Genomic DNA, 18,216 nt, shown 5'->3' with positions numbered 1-18,216 from the left:
CAGAGGTCAGTAAGCGTCTTCGACCGGATAGGGAACGATCCTAGCAATAGGATCCGCCCTTCAAGAGGGTCGGCCCGGTCAGACAACGAAGAGGAGTGTATCCCTCCTCCTAGAAACAGGAAGGAGAGGAGAAACTTAGTCGATTGGGGGAGCCGGGGAAAAGCACCTCCTCCACCCCAAAACGTCCAAGATGACCGAGGATCAGAGGGGCCCTGCCGGTCTTATGAGATTGACGACGATGACGATAACCTCCCTTTCTCAAGGGAAATCCGAAGCTTCCCAATGCCAACTAATTTCATGCCCCCAAAGATCCCCAAGTACGAGGGAAAAGGGGACCCGGAGAAGCACCTCACAAAGTACATGACGCAAATGAGTCTTAGGGGAGCCTCACCTGCTCTAAAGTGCAGAGCCTTCCATTTAACACTAGGCGGAGCCGCCGAGGTGTGGTACAGCAGGCTTCCTCCCTTAAGCATCAGAAGTTGGCCGGATTTGAAGAAAGCATTTTTGAACCAGTACCTCTCACGCAGGGAAGGAGAGGCGCCGATCCAACGCCTGCAAGACATGAGGCAGGCCCCTGGAGAGACGCTGAAAAGCTATCTCGCCAGGTTTACAGACGAGATTACTTACTGCGAACAGGTCACTGACAGGGAAGCCCTTTCGGCCCTGAAAGGTGGTCTCAACATGAACACTTTGTTTTGGAGGGACGTGCGCAGCAAGAATCCTTCCACGTACGACGAGCTGGTGGAGATGATGAGGGTGGAAATAATTAGTGAAGAAATGATTGATCATCGTAACCGTGCTGCGCAGGGAATCCCTCCCCCACAGAGGCAGGTAGGTCGAGGCCCCGCAGCGCACCTTGTTACTCAGCAATGGAGCCAAGCAGGGCATACCATAGCTCCCACATCCGGACAGGCCCTAGCTTCCGCCACATTGAACGCAGTGCCGGTATTGGCATATGATAGCGCACCCACTGAGGCAGCACCATCCGGAAGAACTGACAACAAGAAGAAGAAGAAGAGGCCAAACAGGCCCTTGCCAGGAGCAAGATTTTGTACTTTCCATCAACTATATGGGCATGACACCAGTGAGTGTCGGGATGCCAACCGGCACCCTGATCGAAGCAACCCCCTCACTTTCAGCAGAAATGAGCACCCCCGCAGATCCACCTCCCCGAGGAGGGGAGGAAGGAGCCACCAGGAACAACTTCCTAGCAGAAGAGAATCAAGGAACCGAGGCCAATCCAGGCAAGAGAACCAAGCTCAATTCGCTGGAAGCCAGGTCATCAGGGAAATCGATACCATCATCGGGGGACCCCACGTCGGTGGAAACACCAGGAACGCCCAGAGAAATTATACAAGAGAAGCTAAGGATCCCCCGATGATCACCTACATTGTCGACAAATCAAAAACAACAAACAAGATGGCCCCAATCACCTTCTCGCAGGAAGACGCAGAGGGAGTTCACCATCCCCATTGCGATGCTTTGGTTGTAAAGGCCGTAGTGGCTAGAAACGGATTAAAACGCATGCTCGTTGACAACGGCAGCTCCGTGAACATATTGTTTGGCTCCACTTTTGACAAAATGCAAATTGAATATGGGTTAATCCCCATGACCGACCCACTGTTCGGATTCACTGGGGACAGCATCATCCCACGAGGGCGGATTACCCTGCCTGTGGAAATGGGTTCGGCCCCCCTGGTCGCCCAGTATTTCATGGAGTTTCTGGTGGTAGATCATAGGTCGGCTTATCATGGGGTGTTGGGCAGACCGGCTCTAAAAGATCTTTGGGCTGTGACGTCCATTCACTATCTGTGCATGAAATTCCCAACCGAACATGGGATTGCAACGGTTCGGGGCGATCAGATGAGCTCCAGGGCATGCTACCTGAACTCGCTACGCAAATCGGAGCCCCGGACTGTCAATATAATTCTGGCAGAAGTACCCGCTGAAGTCTGTACGGACGTGGAGATGCTCGACGCCCCTAAACAAGGGCATACCTCTGAACAAGAGGAAGATGTCATAATGGAAGAGGCCCCTGAACAAGGACACCCTCTTGACGAGTTAGATCCCCGAATAATTGATTATGAACCAAACGCGACCCCAATGGAAGAACTGGAAACCTTTCCAGTCAATCCAGAAGACCCCAACCAAGTCTTGCGCATAGGGAAGTCATTATCGCCTGAAGCAAAAATTGAGATGATACGATTCCTGAAAGAAAACCTAGATGTCTTCGCATGGAAACATGAGGATATGGTGGGAATAGATCTCAGGATCAGTTGCCATCACCTTAACATCAACCCCTCCTATGCCCCCCATAGACAGAAGAGGCGCGCGCTGAATCCGAAACGGTACGAGGCGTTGAAAGACGAAGTAAGTAAACTCGATCGCAGTGGTTTCATCAGGGAGGCCATATACCCGAGGTGGATATCCAACCCGGTTCTAGTGAAAAAGTCTAGCGGGAAATGGAGGGTCTGTGTGGACTTCACAAACCTGAATAAGGCGTGCCCCAAGGATAGCTTCCCGCTTCCAAGAATTGATCAACTGGTCGACTCCACTGCTGGGCATGAACTACTTAGCTTCATGGATGCGTACTCAGGGTACAACCAAATACCCATGTTCCGACCTGATGAGGAAGCTACATCATTCATCACGGACAGGGGGCTGTATTGCTACAAAGTCATGCCCTTCGGATTGAAAAATGCCGGGGCCACATATCAGAGGTTAGTCAACATGATGTTTGCCGAACTCATTGGCAAAACCGTGGAGGTCTACGTGGACGACATGTTGGTCAAAAGCCTCCAGGCGGGCGAACACGTGAGTCACATTGACCAAACCTTCCAGACACTCAGGAGGTATAACATGAAGTTGAATCCCCTCAAGTGCACTTTCGGAGTGGCATCGGGCCAGTTCTTGGGATACATTGTAAATCAGAGAGGAATTGAGGCAAACCCTGCAAAGGTGGCGGCTATAATAGAAATGAGTTCACCTCAGAAACCAAAGGAGGTCCAAAGTCTCAATGGCCGGATAGCCGCCCTCAGCCGCTTCATCTCCAGAGCCACTGATAAAAGCTTACCTTTCTTCAAAGTATTGAAGCAAGGAAAGAGATTTCAGTAGACTTCGGAATGCCAAGAGGCCTTCGAGTCTCTAAAGAAACACCTAGGTGAATCGCCCCTCCTATCGAAACCCCATCCGGATGAATCTCTGTTGCTGTATCTAGCAGTGTCAGATGTGGCAGTCAGCGCGGTCCTAACCAGGGAAGAAAATGAGCGTCAATTGCCGGTATATTACATCAGCAAAGCACTTCTCCCAGCTGAAACACGCTACTCCGACATGGAAAAACTGGCACTCGCACTTATTACAGCTTCGAGAAAGCTGAGGCCATATTTCCAAGCTCACTCAATACAAATCCTCACCAATTTCCCCTTAAGGCAAGTAATGCAGAAGACGGACGTGTCGGGACGCCTACTGAAATGGGCTATCGAGCTCAGCGAGTTCGATCTCACATTCCGACCTAGACACGCTATCAAGGGCCAGGCCCTTGCCGATTTCATGGTCGAATTTACCAAAGCCCCAGAGATGGAGGCCCTGATGGAGCCAGCCGAGCCCCCCGCATGGAAATTGTTTGTAGATGGGTCTTCAGGAGAGGCAGGCGCAGGGCGGGAATCGTACTGGAAAGCCCGGAAGGTCATTTGTTGAATTGTGCGGTAAGATTCGACTTCGGAGCCTCGAACAACGCAGCCGAATATGAGGCCCTTCTGGCAGGACTAAGGCTTGCCAAGGAAATGCAGGTCAGGAAGCTTCTGGCAAGCAGTGATTCTCAGCTCGTAGTAAATCAGGTGAATGGGGATTTCGCGGCCAAAGATGATAACATGCGCGCATACTTGAAGCTGGTTCTGGACATAATTCCCCATTTCGAAAAGTTCAAACTGACTCAAGTCCCCCGTCTAGAGAATGCCCATGCAGATGCCCTCTCAAAGTTGGCCAGCAGCGTGAACTCAAAGCTTTTGAATATCGTCCCCATTGAGCACTTATCAAAGCCCTCCACCTTCGAGGGTGAAGAGTTACTATGGATAGAAGGCACCCCATTGTGGATGCAGCCCATAATTGCATATCTAAAAGAGCAAACGCTGCCTGCTTCCAGAAGTGAAGCAAGGAAGTTAAGAAGAAGGGCTGCACACTTCGTCCTTCAAGAAGGAACCCTTTACAAGAGGGGCTTTGCCTCTCCCCTTCTTCGATGTGTAGGCGGCGAAGAGGCCACCTACGTACTCAGAGAAATACATGAAGGGATCTGCGGAAATCACTCAGGAGGGATGGCTCTGGCACACAAGGTTCTCCGTCAGGGCTACTTCTGGCCAACCCTGAAAAGGGATGCTTGCCAATTTGTCCAGAAATGTGACAAATGCCAGCGCTTCTCGAACGTACAAAGACAGCCTGCACAGAGCCTCTCTATAGTGACCAGCCCTTGGCCATTCGCCAAGTGGGGCATCGACTTCGTTGGTCCGCTACCAAAGGGTAGGGGAAGCGCAACTTTTGCCATTGTCGCCATCGACTACTTCACTAAGTGGGTCGAGGCAGAACCCCTTGCCCGAATCACCGAGGCCAACACTACGAAGTTCGTTTGGAAGAACGTCATTTACAGGTTCGGCATCCCTCACTCCATTGTCTCTGATAATGGGTGGCAGTTTGACAACAGGAAGATGCGAGAGTTATGCGATGAACTAGGCATAAAGAAAGACTTCTCGACTCCACATCACCCTCAGGCAAATGGACAGGTCGAAGCAGTGAACAAGACTATCAAGTACACCCTGAAAAGGAAACTGGATGCCTCAAAAGGCGCTTGGGTTGACGAATTCCCCCACGTCCTCTGGGCCATCAGAACAACTTGCCGGACCGCAACGGGCGAGACCCCATTCTCAATGACCTACGGAGCCGAAGCGATGAGTCCGGTCGAGGTCGGTGTCCCATCACATCGGCGGATACATTTCACTGAGATCAGCAACGATGAGGCGCGCATAAGTGAACTACACCTCGAGGAAAAGAGAGACGCTTCCCAAATGACCTTAGCGAAATATCATCGTAAGATGACCCACTTTTACAACTCCAAGGTCAGAAACAGGACTCTCCGCTTGGGCGACCTCGTTCTCAAAAGAGTGTTCCAATCTTCGAAACCAACCGGGTCAGGAGTTTTTAGCCCGAACTGGGAAGGCCCGTACCGCATTCAGGGAGAATCCCGACCTGGTACTTTCGAGGTCGAAGATATGTCAGGAAGGGTGTTACCTCACAAGTGGAACATCGAGCACTTGAGAAAATACTATCAGTAACAAGAATATTCCGATTTGATCCTAGGTCGTCATAGCTAAATCGGTTGTCCTGATCTGGCATTGGTTGTAAAGATTATTAAGGGATGGAATTACCTTTGTAAAGGGTGGTGTAATTTATCTTCAGTAATGAATTTTCAGTTCCAAACCGGATCAGCCAGGGAATGGTTTCCTCAGTTCTTCGAAAGGTTCATTTGAGCGATTCGATCGTCACTTATTAGCTGAACAAACGTTTCCTCGCGTTTTCCCAATTGATCTGGCCTCAGATTATTAAGAAGTTAAGGTAAGGGGTCACTTCCTACTCACTCAAGTGTTTACTTATGTTCGCTTAAGGGGACCGATTCACGATTGTTAACTGGTCGTTGTCGCGAGGCAGTTGGCCTAATGTTTGTCATTCATACAAGTATAAAACAAAAAGGGATACAAAGAAGCAGAAGCAAAAGAACTTTACAGAAATTTAACAAAATTTTCCATTTCATGAAATTGAAGTAAATGTGGGGCCGAAGCCATTACAAAGGAAACCCTAATCTGTGGGAGGAATTTCAGCACTGGCCGCCTCCTAGGCCTCTGGAACCTCCTCAGTAACCTTTTCAGGCCGACCTCCAGTGGGGCCCCCGAACTCTGCCTCTAGTTGAGAGATGTGCAGTGTAGGGTGCACCTCCCTCAGCCGATCCAGTAGGTTCTGGGCACTCCACGAGGCCCAGAAGTTGGCAAAATCGTCGTAAAGGGGGTGGTCTTCGAAGTGATCAATAAAATTTTGAACCGCCACCTCCCCCGCAGACTTTAACTCCTCCCTCAGAGAGGCAATCTCCACTGACTGGGCCTCTGCTTGCTGCTTCAGCTCCGCTTTTTCTCTGTTGGAGGGCTCCAGGGCATCGGTGGCAAGCTTGTGGTGCTCGTTAGCGTGGTCAAGCCGCCGAGTCACCACAGCCACCTGGCACTCCACCTCATAGAGCTCTTTTTTTAGCCGCTCCACATCCGCCTGCGAAGCAGCGAGCTGGACCTCAGCAGCTCTCTTCCCCTCCTCTGCTTTGGCGGCTTTGGCCTGGGCAGCCCGCACAGCGTCCCCGTAGTGCATCGCCTCCTCGAGGCGCTTGGCGAGGTCCTCCCTCTTAGAGTTTAGATCCTTCACCAAGCCCTCGAGTTGGATACTTATGCTCAGTGCCCGGGCCACGCAGGCTCTGTTCGCCGCCACCAAGTCTTCGGCAGTGCAGGAGGCGGTGTGGTCCCTCCACTCTTCGGTCCAATACTTGCTGTGGACCACCGCCACTGCAGCTGTTTCCGGGGGGAGAGCCTCCAGCACCTCCCTTACTGGCTCTTCTGAACTGGTGCTGAGGAAGTCAACTTCTTTGCTGGAGCGGGCCCTTTTCCTCCTCTGCTGCCCCGGAACGTGTTCAATAGGTACGGCCGCAAGGGGCGCCGTGTCCGGGGTAGCGACAGGCTCCGTAGCAGTGGGGTTTCTTTCTAGGAGGGCCACCCCCGTGGGAATAGTTGTCTGCCGCATAACAGGGGGTGGCCTCGCCACAGTTGGGCGTCTGGGAGGAGCAGTACTTTTCTTGCCCTTCCTTCGGAGGTCGGCCTCCGGATCCTCCTCCTCTGTCGGAGGCTGAAGTCTCTTACTGGCCTCCACCAGCTCCTCCATTTGCTTCTTATACGAAGAGGAGGAGGCCTTCAACGCCCTTGCTTCAGCTATCATTTTCTGAATGGTTTTGAAGTTGGGGCGTACTGGCAGCTTCTTGTTAAAGTTATCTGCAAAGAAACGAATGAGAAATTAATACAAGTATAGGGAGTTCGGTTTAAAAAAAGTGTGGGCTTCGGTCCTATTACCTTGGGACGCCATTAAGTCGTGAGTGATGAAATGTATGTTTTTCCGAATCAGCCTGTGATATGACCTCTTCTTCTGAGGCAGCTGATAAATAATACAGATAGTGTCGAAGTCCTCTGTCGATAGCTCGCACCGAGGGAGGGAACCTACGAAAGGAAACATTTCTGTTAAACACAAGCCCGGCCGAAGAGAAACAAAATATCAACTACTATACTCACTAAGTGTTGAAAACTTCGCCGGGACCGTAAGAGGAGCCAGGGGGTCCCCCTCCATTGTGTCCCATCGCCCCGCTGCCCAGCACCAAGAGCTCTTCCATTCCTTGATGGAGCTCGGCAGATTGATCACAAATGGAGTGTGGGAACCCCATGAAGTCAGGTAGTACCAACCCCGGGTCTTATCCCCCCCAGCAGTAACCTTGGGTATGTAGAGAGTCTGGAAAACGGAAAGGGGCATCTCCACTCCTAACGACGCCTCTTTCCACAACATCCAGGAGCCCACCATTTGGCTCGAGGAGTTCGGATTGAGCTGCGTCGGGGCTAGCCCGTAAGACCTAAGCACCAACCTAAAGAACGGGTGAATAGGCAGCCTAAGTCCGGCCCTAAGGATCGCCTCACTAATGGCCACGCAGCCCGGCCTTGGGTAACAAGCTCTCTCTTCCGGCCCTGGGAGAATCAGGTCCACACTGTCCGGGATCCTATATTCTGTCCTAAGTCTACCAAGGTCGGCCTCCCTCAACTTTGATGGGTAGTCCGACGCCCCCCAGTGCACAGAAGTATCCGGAGGGCTATCTGGTCGCTTCCACATGTTTTCCCCCCCATTATGGCCCCGGCTATTTCTGAGGAGGTCGCCACAATGGGCTCGTCCACCCTCACTATTTCTAAACTCCTACCCAAACCAGAACTCCCTTCCGAGGCCATTCGTTAAGAAATTTTTAGAGTCTAAATGGGTACTGAAACTTACGAGTTTGGAAGTGTTTCCTAGCCGGAAATTGTGCGAGATCGCCGGAAATATCGCTCTCTCTCTCGCCGGAGTTGCTTGTAGAACGCCGGAAATCGCCGAAAATTTGGGAGAAATTTTGTTTCTTTCGTATGGCAAAGGTAGAAACTCTGATAAGCCCCCAAAGTTCACCTTTTATAGGAAAGACAAATCCAATCTCCACCGTTCAATTCAAATACGATCAATCTAAACCGTTCGTTGTATTCTCGATCCCAGCCGTTGAAATGAAACGCCAGATTTGATCTACGCCCAAGATGTCGCTGTGGCTTTCACGCTAAATTGAAACGCGTCGCCTCGGTTACCAACAGCCGTCAATAATAATTACTGGCCGCAGCAGCCTTCTAGGGGAATGGGCGTGGTACCCAACTGTCACCTTGGAAACACGCAACAGTTGTCAAATCATTGGACTTCCGGGTCGCCTCAGATGATCTCCTCCCCCGACTTTACAAAGCTTAGCCGCAACCGATGCGAACGCCCCAGTGGCCAATCGCCTCGGACGCTGCGTTCCCTCCTATGCTTTACGAAGTTCGAGCCATCTCCCCACGCGTCGATCCCCTTTTTTCGCCAACGCTTCGACGAGAAACGAGTCCCCCAACTTTACAAAGCTTGGACACACCCGATGCGAACCCCCGTTTGCTATCGCCTCAGTCGCTGCGTCCCCTCCCATGCTTTGCAAAGCTTGAGCCGTCTCCCTCTCCCTTCCAACGCTTCGGTGAAGACGGGTCCCTATAATTTTTATGACGCTTTAGCGTACCCGACGCGAGCGTACCATTGGCTCATCGCCTCGGCTCTGCGTTCTTCCCATGCTCTACAAAGTTTCAGCTACCCCCATGCCGCAATCCGATCAGGAAAACAAATCCACGTATAATATAAATATTCATTCTCGGATTTGGGGGACCACTGTTACGCCTCATTTTTATGAGCCTCGGTACCGAGGTATCGAAGTGTCATCTCGCCACTCCGAAGCCGATGAAATCAAATAGACCACCCCGACCTGCCGAAGCTTCTTACCACTCCGACCTCCCGAAGCTTCTCCAAAGTGGTACACCGATTCCTGTCACTGATCTGCCGAAGTGTCCTGTCTCTGAGGTCGGGTTCAAGTGGACCCCCGTTAGAAGATTCGCTGCCAATTTAAGATTTGTTCTTCATATAAGGTTTAAATTGATTTGACGTCCCCCATAAAGCTATTTGATGTGACTTATCAACTTTATGTCAATTCAACTCGGGGGAAACAAACTGTCCGCCCACTCTACAAGCGCGGCTGATTGACGCCTATGAGCAGACGCTTCATACCGTCAGATGTATACACGTGTTCCACATCCCACGGTTCATACCACCTATAAATACCCAAAGATTGGCCAGAGGGAAAGGTAATGAAACTCTCAATAGATAGCACTCCATAACAAGTTTATATATCCTCCTCCCCCTTTATTGACTGATTGATTTGTGTAGTCCCTGGACACTGTTCCGACCACCCAAACCTGACTTGACCGTCGGAGTGTATGCGGCCGCCACCCCCGTCGGTTCCGGCCGTGTGCGCCTGACAGTTTGTTCATTTCGTAGGGAGGAATACATGGAGTAGCTACAAGTTGGCCACGTGGAAGAGCCATTTTTAGAGGTCAACACTATGTAATCAAATTGATACACACAAACCAATCTCATTTTTCTACATGGTATTATAGCAACTAATAGACAGTCCTAGGTTAATAATACTTATTAAGACAAATGTCAACTTTATTAAGAGGAGTATCCTAAACCTTTATAAATTTGTCTATATTTTCACATTTACTCAATATGAAATTTCATCTCTTAACATGCTCCTGCAAGAGGTGGTTCATTTGAGCAGACCAATCTTAAAATTCACGTACTCATCTTTTTGAGTCTTAATTGAATTGAATTACTCATTGGATTTTAATGGATTCTGTGATCCCATATCAAAATTTAGAGTTCCATCTTAAAAAGGAAGTTTTATTAAGAGGAGTAGCCCAATCTTTATAAATTTGTCTATATTTTCATTTTTATCACATGTGAGATTTTATTCCTTAACAATACTTAGTAAGGCAACGACTGACCTTCACTTCAGTGTCATTGGCATTTAGTGATTCCTTTATCAGTTGCTCCCTCTATCCCATTTATATATGCTTCCTAGTTTTTTTGTCCCAAATATATAGGAGTTATTTTTTTATTTTTTTATTTTTATATTGAGCTTGTTCTGTTTTGTTGGTTTACTAATGTGCTCCTTTTTTTTTTTTTTGCCTAGTTATAACCAATTTTTCTACTTAATTTTGAAAGTGTACAAATATAAATAAGGGTAACTATGAAAGTTATTGTCAAAAATTGTTTTTTCAGTAACATTAAATAAGATTTCTTAATCCATATGAAAAACAAAACAAACCTATATAAATGAGACGGAGGGAGTACAAGTTTTTGCCTCCTTTTCTTTCGTTGTTAGCTTCCGCTTCCTATCCTTCATGGCCTCCACTTTCTTTGATTGAATGTCTTAATACCTTTTTGAGTCGATGTAGGATCAACTCTTAGTCCTACTTAAGGATGGAATGGTTTTCCAGTAATATAGATAGAGTATACATAGTTTTGTCATCCGATGATAGCTGAACAAGTCTGCTTAGGCATTGTTGTTAAGAGAATGAGTTTTTTAATATATAGACTATAAATGCTATGCTAGAGAAAATAATAGGAATATAAATTGTTCCCCAATTAAATTAATTGCAAAGGATCTTTTCTGTTTTCATTAATAGGCAGCTTCAACAATATACCCCTTTATTACCAATGCTGATGTCTTGTTACTTCCCCGCAAAATTAATTAGCTTAATTAGGTTGGTCGAGAACAGATATTTTCCGTTGCCACAGTACCAATCGAGGCCAATTGATCCAACAATAGCAGGTGTGACTAAGCATCTTGTCGGCATGGTTTTCCTTGAAATTCATATGACCGTGAATTTTACTTTGATTCTTGCATCTCTAGGTTCTGTCTTTGATTCAAGTGGGCTGGTACACGGAACTGGAGAAAGGGTGGTAATTTCAGCTCCAAACATGATGGAATCTTGAGATGAATTGTTTCTCACTTTTGTCGGTTTTCATGGACACTAAGATGTCGTTCATGTACTATTAAATAAAGTTGTTGGTCTCCACCCCTTCTATTAGATATTAGGAGGACTGTGTATCCGTAGTCTGCATCCACTTCTCAGCGGTTGAAGTCAGTCTTCATCTTGTTGAATTGAATCATGAACTTATTACAATTATGTGACACTTTACACAATGGAAAATAATTGCATTGCTAACACGCAAAAACAAAAACAAAAAACATTGTGCAAAGCTTCAAGACAAATGCTACCAGCAACAAAGTCGCAACAAATTAGAATTATAACAACTCCAAAAATTTCAGAAGAAGTTGTCAAATAATGTTTTTTCATGCTAAAAGGAGCCCAAGGTCCTCCACAAATAGCACAAATAGCTAAAAATTCATTAACATAATTCAAATGATTTCCTGAACCATGATATTAACATAAAATGAAATATGCCCCCACATTCAAAATATTTGCAACAAAACAAACCCTGTGTGTGCATACATAACAAACTAAAATTACAAAAAACTCCAAAAATCAAGTATACAATAAAAAAAATAAAATCCTGAATATAGAACTCCACGATGTGCAAGGTGTGGAATACAAATTGGGACGAGTACCAACAAAAAAACATGAAATTAACAATCGAAAAATCAAAGTAGATGCAATTGATTTACAATAACATCAGTGTTAGGCAATTTGTCGTCAAACGACCTCCCCGGGCTATGATGTAACCTCAATTTTAGTATCAATCGGCCTTGGCCATATGATTAACTAGTACATCGACACAATTATCGAGACAACACAATCCACATTCGTATGGACCGTTCGAAGCAACTATTGTAAATAGTGTTGCTCACGGTTCGCCTCATTTCCTTGGAAGACTATATTATTAATTTGAGGCCCATTAATACTGAGTCGAGCCTTGTTTGGTCCACAACTTAACCCTAACATAACTTACCTATTTTGGACATTTACTTGGCTTATAATTCCCGTCTCTCTCTCGACCTCCATATGCGTGTGCCCATTTTCTCTCTTTGTGAGACTTTCTTCTTGGCTTCTTGCATCACTTCATTGTGACCTTTGTGGTTAACACTTAGTGGGCATATCATTGGAATTCATCTTCACAACCTATAGCAACCTGAAGTGGGCGCGGTCTTGGTGGTGGTTTTGGAGTTGTCTCAACCTTGGTGGTGTCGATGAAATTGGTAAATTGAGCCCGATTTTGTACTTGGAGTTTGCTGGAAATCATCCCTATATTTGGTATCAGAGCCGAAGTAACCTTCTCCGGCCAGAAAATCACCAAAATCGATGGTGGAGTCGCGATCTTCATAGGAAACTGAACCTGCAATCCCATTTTTCTGCCAAACCAGTGACTTTTCGGCGAAACCGATCCCATATCCGGAACTAGCAGGCTGAGGCGCCCCTTCGTGTGTGGCGCGTGGCGACGATTTCGGGCGAACTTCCTTCGGGCAGTTTGCTAATTTCAATCCCCTGAACGCACTGCCACTATTTATTTTCTGTTTTAGGTTACACAGAAAAAGTTGGACAATTTTGCCCCCGGTGGATCGACGGTTGAAACTACATATATCTACTGAATTATTTTAGGTCAAGATTGCGACCCTAAAGCAGTAGATTCGCATCTCTCTCGATTATACGAACTCAGACACGTCCGCTCTGGTAAATTGGCTTGACCCGTTAATTTTTTAGCATTAGCGCGTCACCGTGTAGGGTGACAATAGGTTGGGGGTTGTAATTGCTTGTGCTACAATTTAGGTTACGTGCTCTTGATTGATCTTTTGATTGAGTATTTGTTTTTTTTGGTTAAAATCAACTCTGTAATTCTTAGTGATCTAATCACTGTGGGACTAGTTATCTGCTAGACGTATTTTTTGATGCACTGTTATTTTCGCTGCTTACTTATTTCGTTAGAAATATCGTGACCTTACCCGTTCGAATATTCCCTTGATCTAAGATCGCGAATCTTATGAAACCTTGGAAATCTAGAACGGTGTATACTGTCTGTGACCCTAGGACTACTTTGTGTGGTTTGATTATAGTTTGTACATTTTTTACTGTTGTGTAAAGATGACAACTCACAGTTTTGATTTGGGAATTTTTAATGGAAAGGGTGACTTTGCTATTTGACAACAAAAAATGAAGGGTATTTTAGTCCAACAAAAGGTTTCAAAAGCCATTGAAGGCAATTTTTCAACTGATTTTTCACAAGAACAAAGAAGAAGTCGATGAGCTTGCTTATACCTCAATTATTTTACACTTGTCTGACGCCATTTTAAGAAAGGTGGGTAAATTGAAAACCACTAAAGAACTTTGGAAGAAATTAGAAGAATTGTATTTGCTTAAATCTACACCGAATAAACTTTATATGCTTGAACGTTTTTTCAGTTTCAAAATGGATTTTTTAAAGGATCTTGATGACAATCTAGACGTGTTTAACAAATTGGTGCAAGATATAGTTAATTGTGATGAGATCGTGTCTGAAACTTATAAGGCTATAATTTTGTTCAGTGCAATTCCTGATTCTTATAAGGAAGTTAAGAACGCCAATAAGTATGGTAGAGACACGTTAACATCTGAAATTATCATAGATTCCCTTAGAAGTAAAGAAATTGAAATTAGGACTAAAAAATGATAAGAGGAACGGTGAGGTACATATGATGCGGGATAGAACTCAATTTAGGCAAAATAGTCATGAGGGATATCAAACCAGTGGCGAGTCAAGTGGTAATGGATGGAAAAAGAAGAGCAAAGGCAGGTCTAGATCAAAATCTAGAACTAAGGCGAGAAAATGATATGGTTGTGGAAACACAGGGCATTTTATAAAAGATTGTCATAAGGAGAAGGGTAAGTTAAAACATGATAAGAGGAACGGTGAGGTACATATGATGCGGGATAGAACTCAATTTAGGCAAAATAGTCATGAGGGATATCAAACCAGTGGCGAGTCAAGTGGTAATGGATGGAAAAAGAAGAGCAAAGGCAGGTCTAGATCAAATCTAGGACTAAGGCGAGAAAATGATATGGTTGTAGAAACACATGGCATTTTATAAAAGATTGTCATAAGAAGAAGGGTAAGTTAAAGGTTAAGAAGAGAGATGAGGTAAATGTGTTAGCATCTACTTCCGATATAAATGGTAGTGAGGTCTATATGATTACAAGTCTAGTTACATACACTGCTGAATTAAATCTAACTGCTAATTTCTACATGCATGAGTGGATACTTGATTCTGGTGCATCTTTTCATGTGACATCTAAAAAAAATTGATTTTATAAGTTGTATGAATCTAATGTTGGACATGTTGTACTGTGTGATAACTTTGCCTATACTATTGCTGGAATTGGTGACATAAACGTAAAATTTGACACATGTTTTGTGTATACGTTAAAGGATGAAATTCAATATGAGTGATTGCAAACCTGTCACGTTGCCTCTTGCTAATCATTTTGTTTTATCGAAGGAACAATCTCCTTGCAATGAGCATGAAGTTGAATACATGAGTAGAGTGCCTTACTCTAATGTGATTGGTTCCATAATGTATTTGATGGTTTGCACTAGACCTGATTTAGGTTTTGCTGTTAGTACTCTCAGTAGATATATGGCTAATCCGGGCCCTGAACATTGGGAAGCACTAAAGTGGTTGTTAAAGTACTTGAAGGGTACAAGTAACGTAGGTTGAAAGTTTAGTGCTAATAAAGAAGGCATAAAATTAAAGGGTTTTGTAGATGCAGACTATGCAGGAGATAGGGATGTTAGTTGAAAATCACAGTTACAACACATTGTTGCACTATCCGCTACAGAATCAGAATATATTGCTACCACTGAAACTATTAAAGAAGCTCTATGGCTTAGAGGTCTACTTCATGAACTGTGTCTTGAATGATTATGTGGTAGTGTATTCTGATAGTCAGTCATCTAAACATTTATGCAAGAACCCTGTTTTTCACGAGCACACTAAACACATTGACGTTAGACTCCACTTCATTAGAGATATAGTATCTCAAGAGGTGGTAAGACTTGAGAAAGTCCACACCCACTACAACCCATCTGATATGGGGACGAATGTAATGCCACTGGCAAAGTTTAGAAGTTGCAAGGAACTTCTAAACATTGGTACAGGTAAATGATTTCCAATTTTATTGGTTTTCTATTAGAGGTGTTACTAATGGGAAACAATTTTCTTTTGCAGGTCCTTTGATACTAAGGTGGAGGTTGTTAGGCAATTTGTTGTCAAACGACCTCTCCGAGCTATGATGTAACTTTGATTTTAGTATCAATCGGCCTTGGCCATATGATTGACTAGTACATCGACACAATTATTGAGACAACACCATCCACATTCGTATGGACTGTTCGAAGCAACCTATTATAAATAGTGTTGCTCACGGTTCGCCCCATTTCCTTGGAAGGCTATATTATTAATTTGAGGCCCATTAGTATTGAGTCGAGCCTTGTTTGGTCCACAACTTAACCCTAACCTAACTTACCTATTTTGGACATTTACTTGGCTTATAATTCCCATCTCTCTCTCTCGGCCTCCATATGCGTGTGCCCATTTTCTCTCTTTGTGAGACTTTCTTCTTGGCTTCTTGCATCACTTCACTGTGACCTTTGTGGTTAACCCTTAGTGGGCATATCATCGGACTTCATCTTCCCAACCTATAGCAACCGGAAGTGGGGCGGTCTTGGTGGTGGTTTTGGAGTTGTCTCAGCCTTGGTGGTGTCGATGAAATTGGTAAACTAAGCCCGGTTTTGTACTTGGAGTTTGCTAGAAATCATCCCTACAATCAGAAATTTGAATAAAGCACTAACTAGAAATTCTGGACTTTTATCAGTTGCTTTTTCTCTCATCTCAAAGCTTTACACCATCTACCTTGCTCATCTCCAGCCATCTTTACAAAGCTAATTAATCTCAAAGCTTTGAGAAATCTTATGATGCATTTACGAGGAAAAAATAAAATAACAAAATTGAATAAGAACACACAAGTAAACAACCAAAAGTCGCAGTATACAGCTGGTTCGATGGTACATATGCATATTCTCCAGGTTACCAAAGCCAAAACGTACTGGACATTTATCTCAAGATAAAAAATTTACTTGGCATTACCTCACAAGAAGCTGGCCGCAATTGCGAAATTTATTGTTAATTGATGAATCTCACATATTTTTTAAGATGGAGCTCAAGACTCATGCACAAAGGGTGCAAGGGATGTTTTAATACATTCATCTACATCCATACTAAATCGGCAATAATTTCAGGCCTCTAATTCACCTTCAGAAACTGTCCCAGAAAAACCTGTATCGCCTCCTTGTTCAGTATGAAGCAGTTTCCTGTGTACTGGAATTTTGAAGCAGTGAACCGTTGTGATTATGTTATAAATGATCTCTGAGAAATTGTTGATAACTTTTGTGGAATCGCGAATCACACTTTCCATTTCTTCCAGGACATTTCCCGAACACTTTTCAATCTTCATTAGCCTCTCCAAACACATTTCTTGATCAGTGAATGCAGCGTTGAGCCATGTCCTAACATTGATGACCATGGTTTTCGAAAATTCGTTCCTGTCGCCTGTCTGAAGGGACAAAATCGACATGTTAACATGCTCAATTGCATCCCCAATGAGGAATTCACATGGAAGTGATGCATTTGGCATTGAACAGTTATTATGATTATAGTTTTCAGAAGAAGTCAGCCTTTCTTGCAATGATGATAGATTCACAAGCTCATTCAAAGCAACTTCTAAAGATAATACGACAACTTCTTTCAGCTCCCAGGATTTTCTTGAAGAAATATTGAGGGAAGACATCCTGGAAAAGCATGGTTCATGAAACAACTTTGTACTATATACCATTTTGATAGAATTTTGTTCTTTGACAGGAGGATGGGGATTATCTGCAGTGTGCATTGGAACAAGAATTCCATATATTGCACCTATGATGAGCAGAATCAAGACAATGGAGGATATAGCAATTATAGTCAGGCGCATGGCTGTTTTTCTTCGATATTCTTGCTCTTCGAATTCATTGTTCTTGATGTTCTCGAAAATGTCCACTGAGTATTCAATTTCATTTCTGCGCTCTTCAAAACCTTTATAATCCTCGGCACTCTTGAATGAGTCCACTGATGCATCCATTATCTTCATCTGTCTCAATATTCACTTCCTTACTGAAAGGGCAAACAGAAAATGAAAACTGAGCTAGAAAAACTTTGAATCTTGATATTGAAAGACAATGTATTTAATTTAGCAAACCGCAGCTTCGAAGATTGTTCATTTAAATAGTGTATTTTATTTTTATGCACAACGTCAACTAAGCTTTTGTCAAGCATACAGCCTGAAACTAGTATAATAATGCTGCTAATTTCTAGGTAACAAGAAGATGGACAGGCATAGTAACGCGTTTTAAAAGGGGGAATAATCGAGGGATTGAAAATTTTTCTCTCGTATTTTAATATAATATCTAATCATAAATGCCAAGACTTACCTTCAGAAGTTGTAAAAGATTAAAACTGAACTTCTATATTAAGGAATCAAATTTGACATTGGCTTAAGAAAAATCCAAATAGGAAACATCGCAAAGATGACTGTTTCTTTGCTATTTACGAAATTTCAATAATATAGTTTTTTTGTTAAGAAACTTAAGATAAGGTTACACTTAGCCATTCTCAGTTTGTCCTTACACTGGCTAGCCATTTGTTATCTATGTATGGCTCGCCGGCATCTTTAACTTTTTCCTTAGATTATGATTGCTGGCAAAATCGTGTAGACCTACTCCATGCCAAACAGGAAACAGCTATGTTACATTATTCATGCCCTTCATAGGAAATATGAAATGAAAGAAAGAAATAAAGTTAATGTTGATTTAGAATGGAGCTCTAACCTAGAAATACTTCAGTCAAATTAAGTTTAGCAATGAAATGCAGTTGCATTTTAGATAAGAAATGACTTGGAGGCTGATAAGCTAAATTCCATAATC

The 18,216-nt window shown here is 44.3% G+C and overlaps 2 protein-coding genes across 2 annotated transcripts; one reads left to right on the top strand and one right to left on the bottom strand.

The window, feature by feature from the left end:
• Positions 1–2,781: 2,781 nt before the first annotated feature.
• LOC111373911 lies at positions 2,782–5,592 on the top strand. Its single transcript, XM_022996506.1, has 5 exons — positions 2,782–3,084; positions 3,151–3,684; positions 3,789–4,328; positions 4,389–5,317; positions 5,460–5,592. The coding sequence occupies exons 1-5, from the start codon at positions 2,782–2,784 to the stop codon at positions 5,590–5,592; spliced, it is 2,439 nt and encodes an 812-aa protein (XP_022852274.1).
• Positions 5,593–16,496: 10,904 nt separating this feature from the next.
• On the bottom strand, positions 16,497–17,375 carry LOC111373910 (pectinesterase 3-like). Its single transcript, XM_022996504.1, has one exon. The coding sequence runs from the start codon at positions 17,373–17,375 to the stop codon at positions 16,497–16,499; it is 879 nt and encodes a 292-aa protein (XP_022852272.1).
• Between the last annotated feature and the right edge of the window lie 841 nt (positions 17,376–18,216).

The sequence above is a fragment of the Olea europaea genome, unplaced genomic scaffold (assembly GCF_002742605.1).
Source record: "Olea europaea var. sylvestris unplaced genomic scaffold, O_europaea_v1 scaffold1178, whole genome shotgun sequence".
Classification (NCBI taxonomy): domain Eukaryota; kingdom Viridiplantae; phylum Streptophyta; class Magnoliopsida; order Lamiales; family Oleaceae; genus Olea; species Olea europaea.
This window is presented reverse-complemented; position numbering and strand designations above follow the sequence as displayed.

Bases quoted from the DNA above. Each gene is read 5' to 3' on its own strand.
- LOC111373910 (XM_022996504.1), bottom strand. From the start codon at position 17,375: ATGGATGCATCAGTGGACTCATTCAAGAGTGCCGAGGATTATAAAGGT.
- LOC111373911 (XM_022996506.1), top strand. From the start codon at position 2,782: ATGTTGGTCAAAAGCCTCCAGGCGGGCGAACACGTGAGTCACATTGAC. The intron at 3,085-3,150 runs GTATTGAAGCAA...GAGTCTCTAAAG, and splicing joins AAAGCTTACCTTTCTTCAAA to AAACACCTAGGTGAATCGCC. The intron at 5,318-5,459 runs GTAACAAGAATA...ATGAATTTTCAG, and splicing joins CACTTGAGAAAATACTATCA to TTCCAAACCGGATCAGCCAG.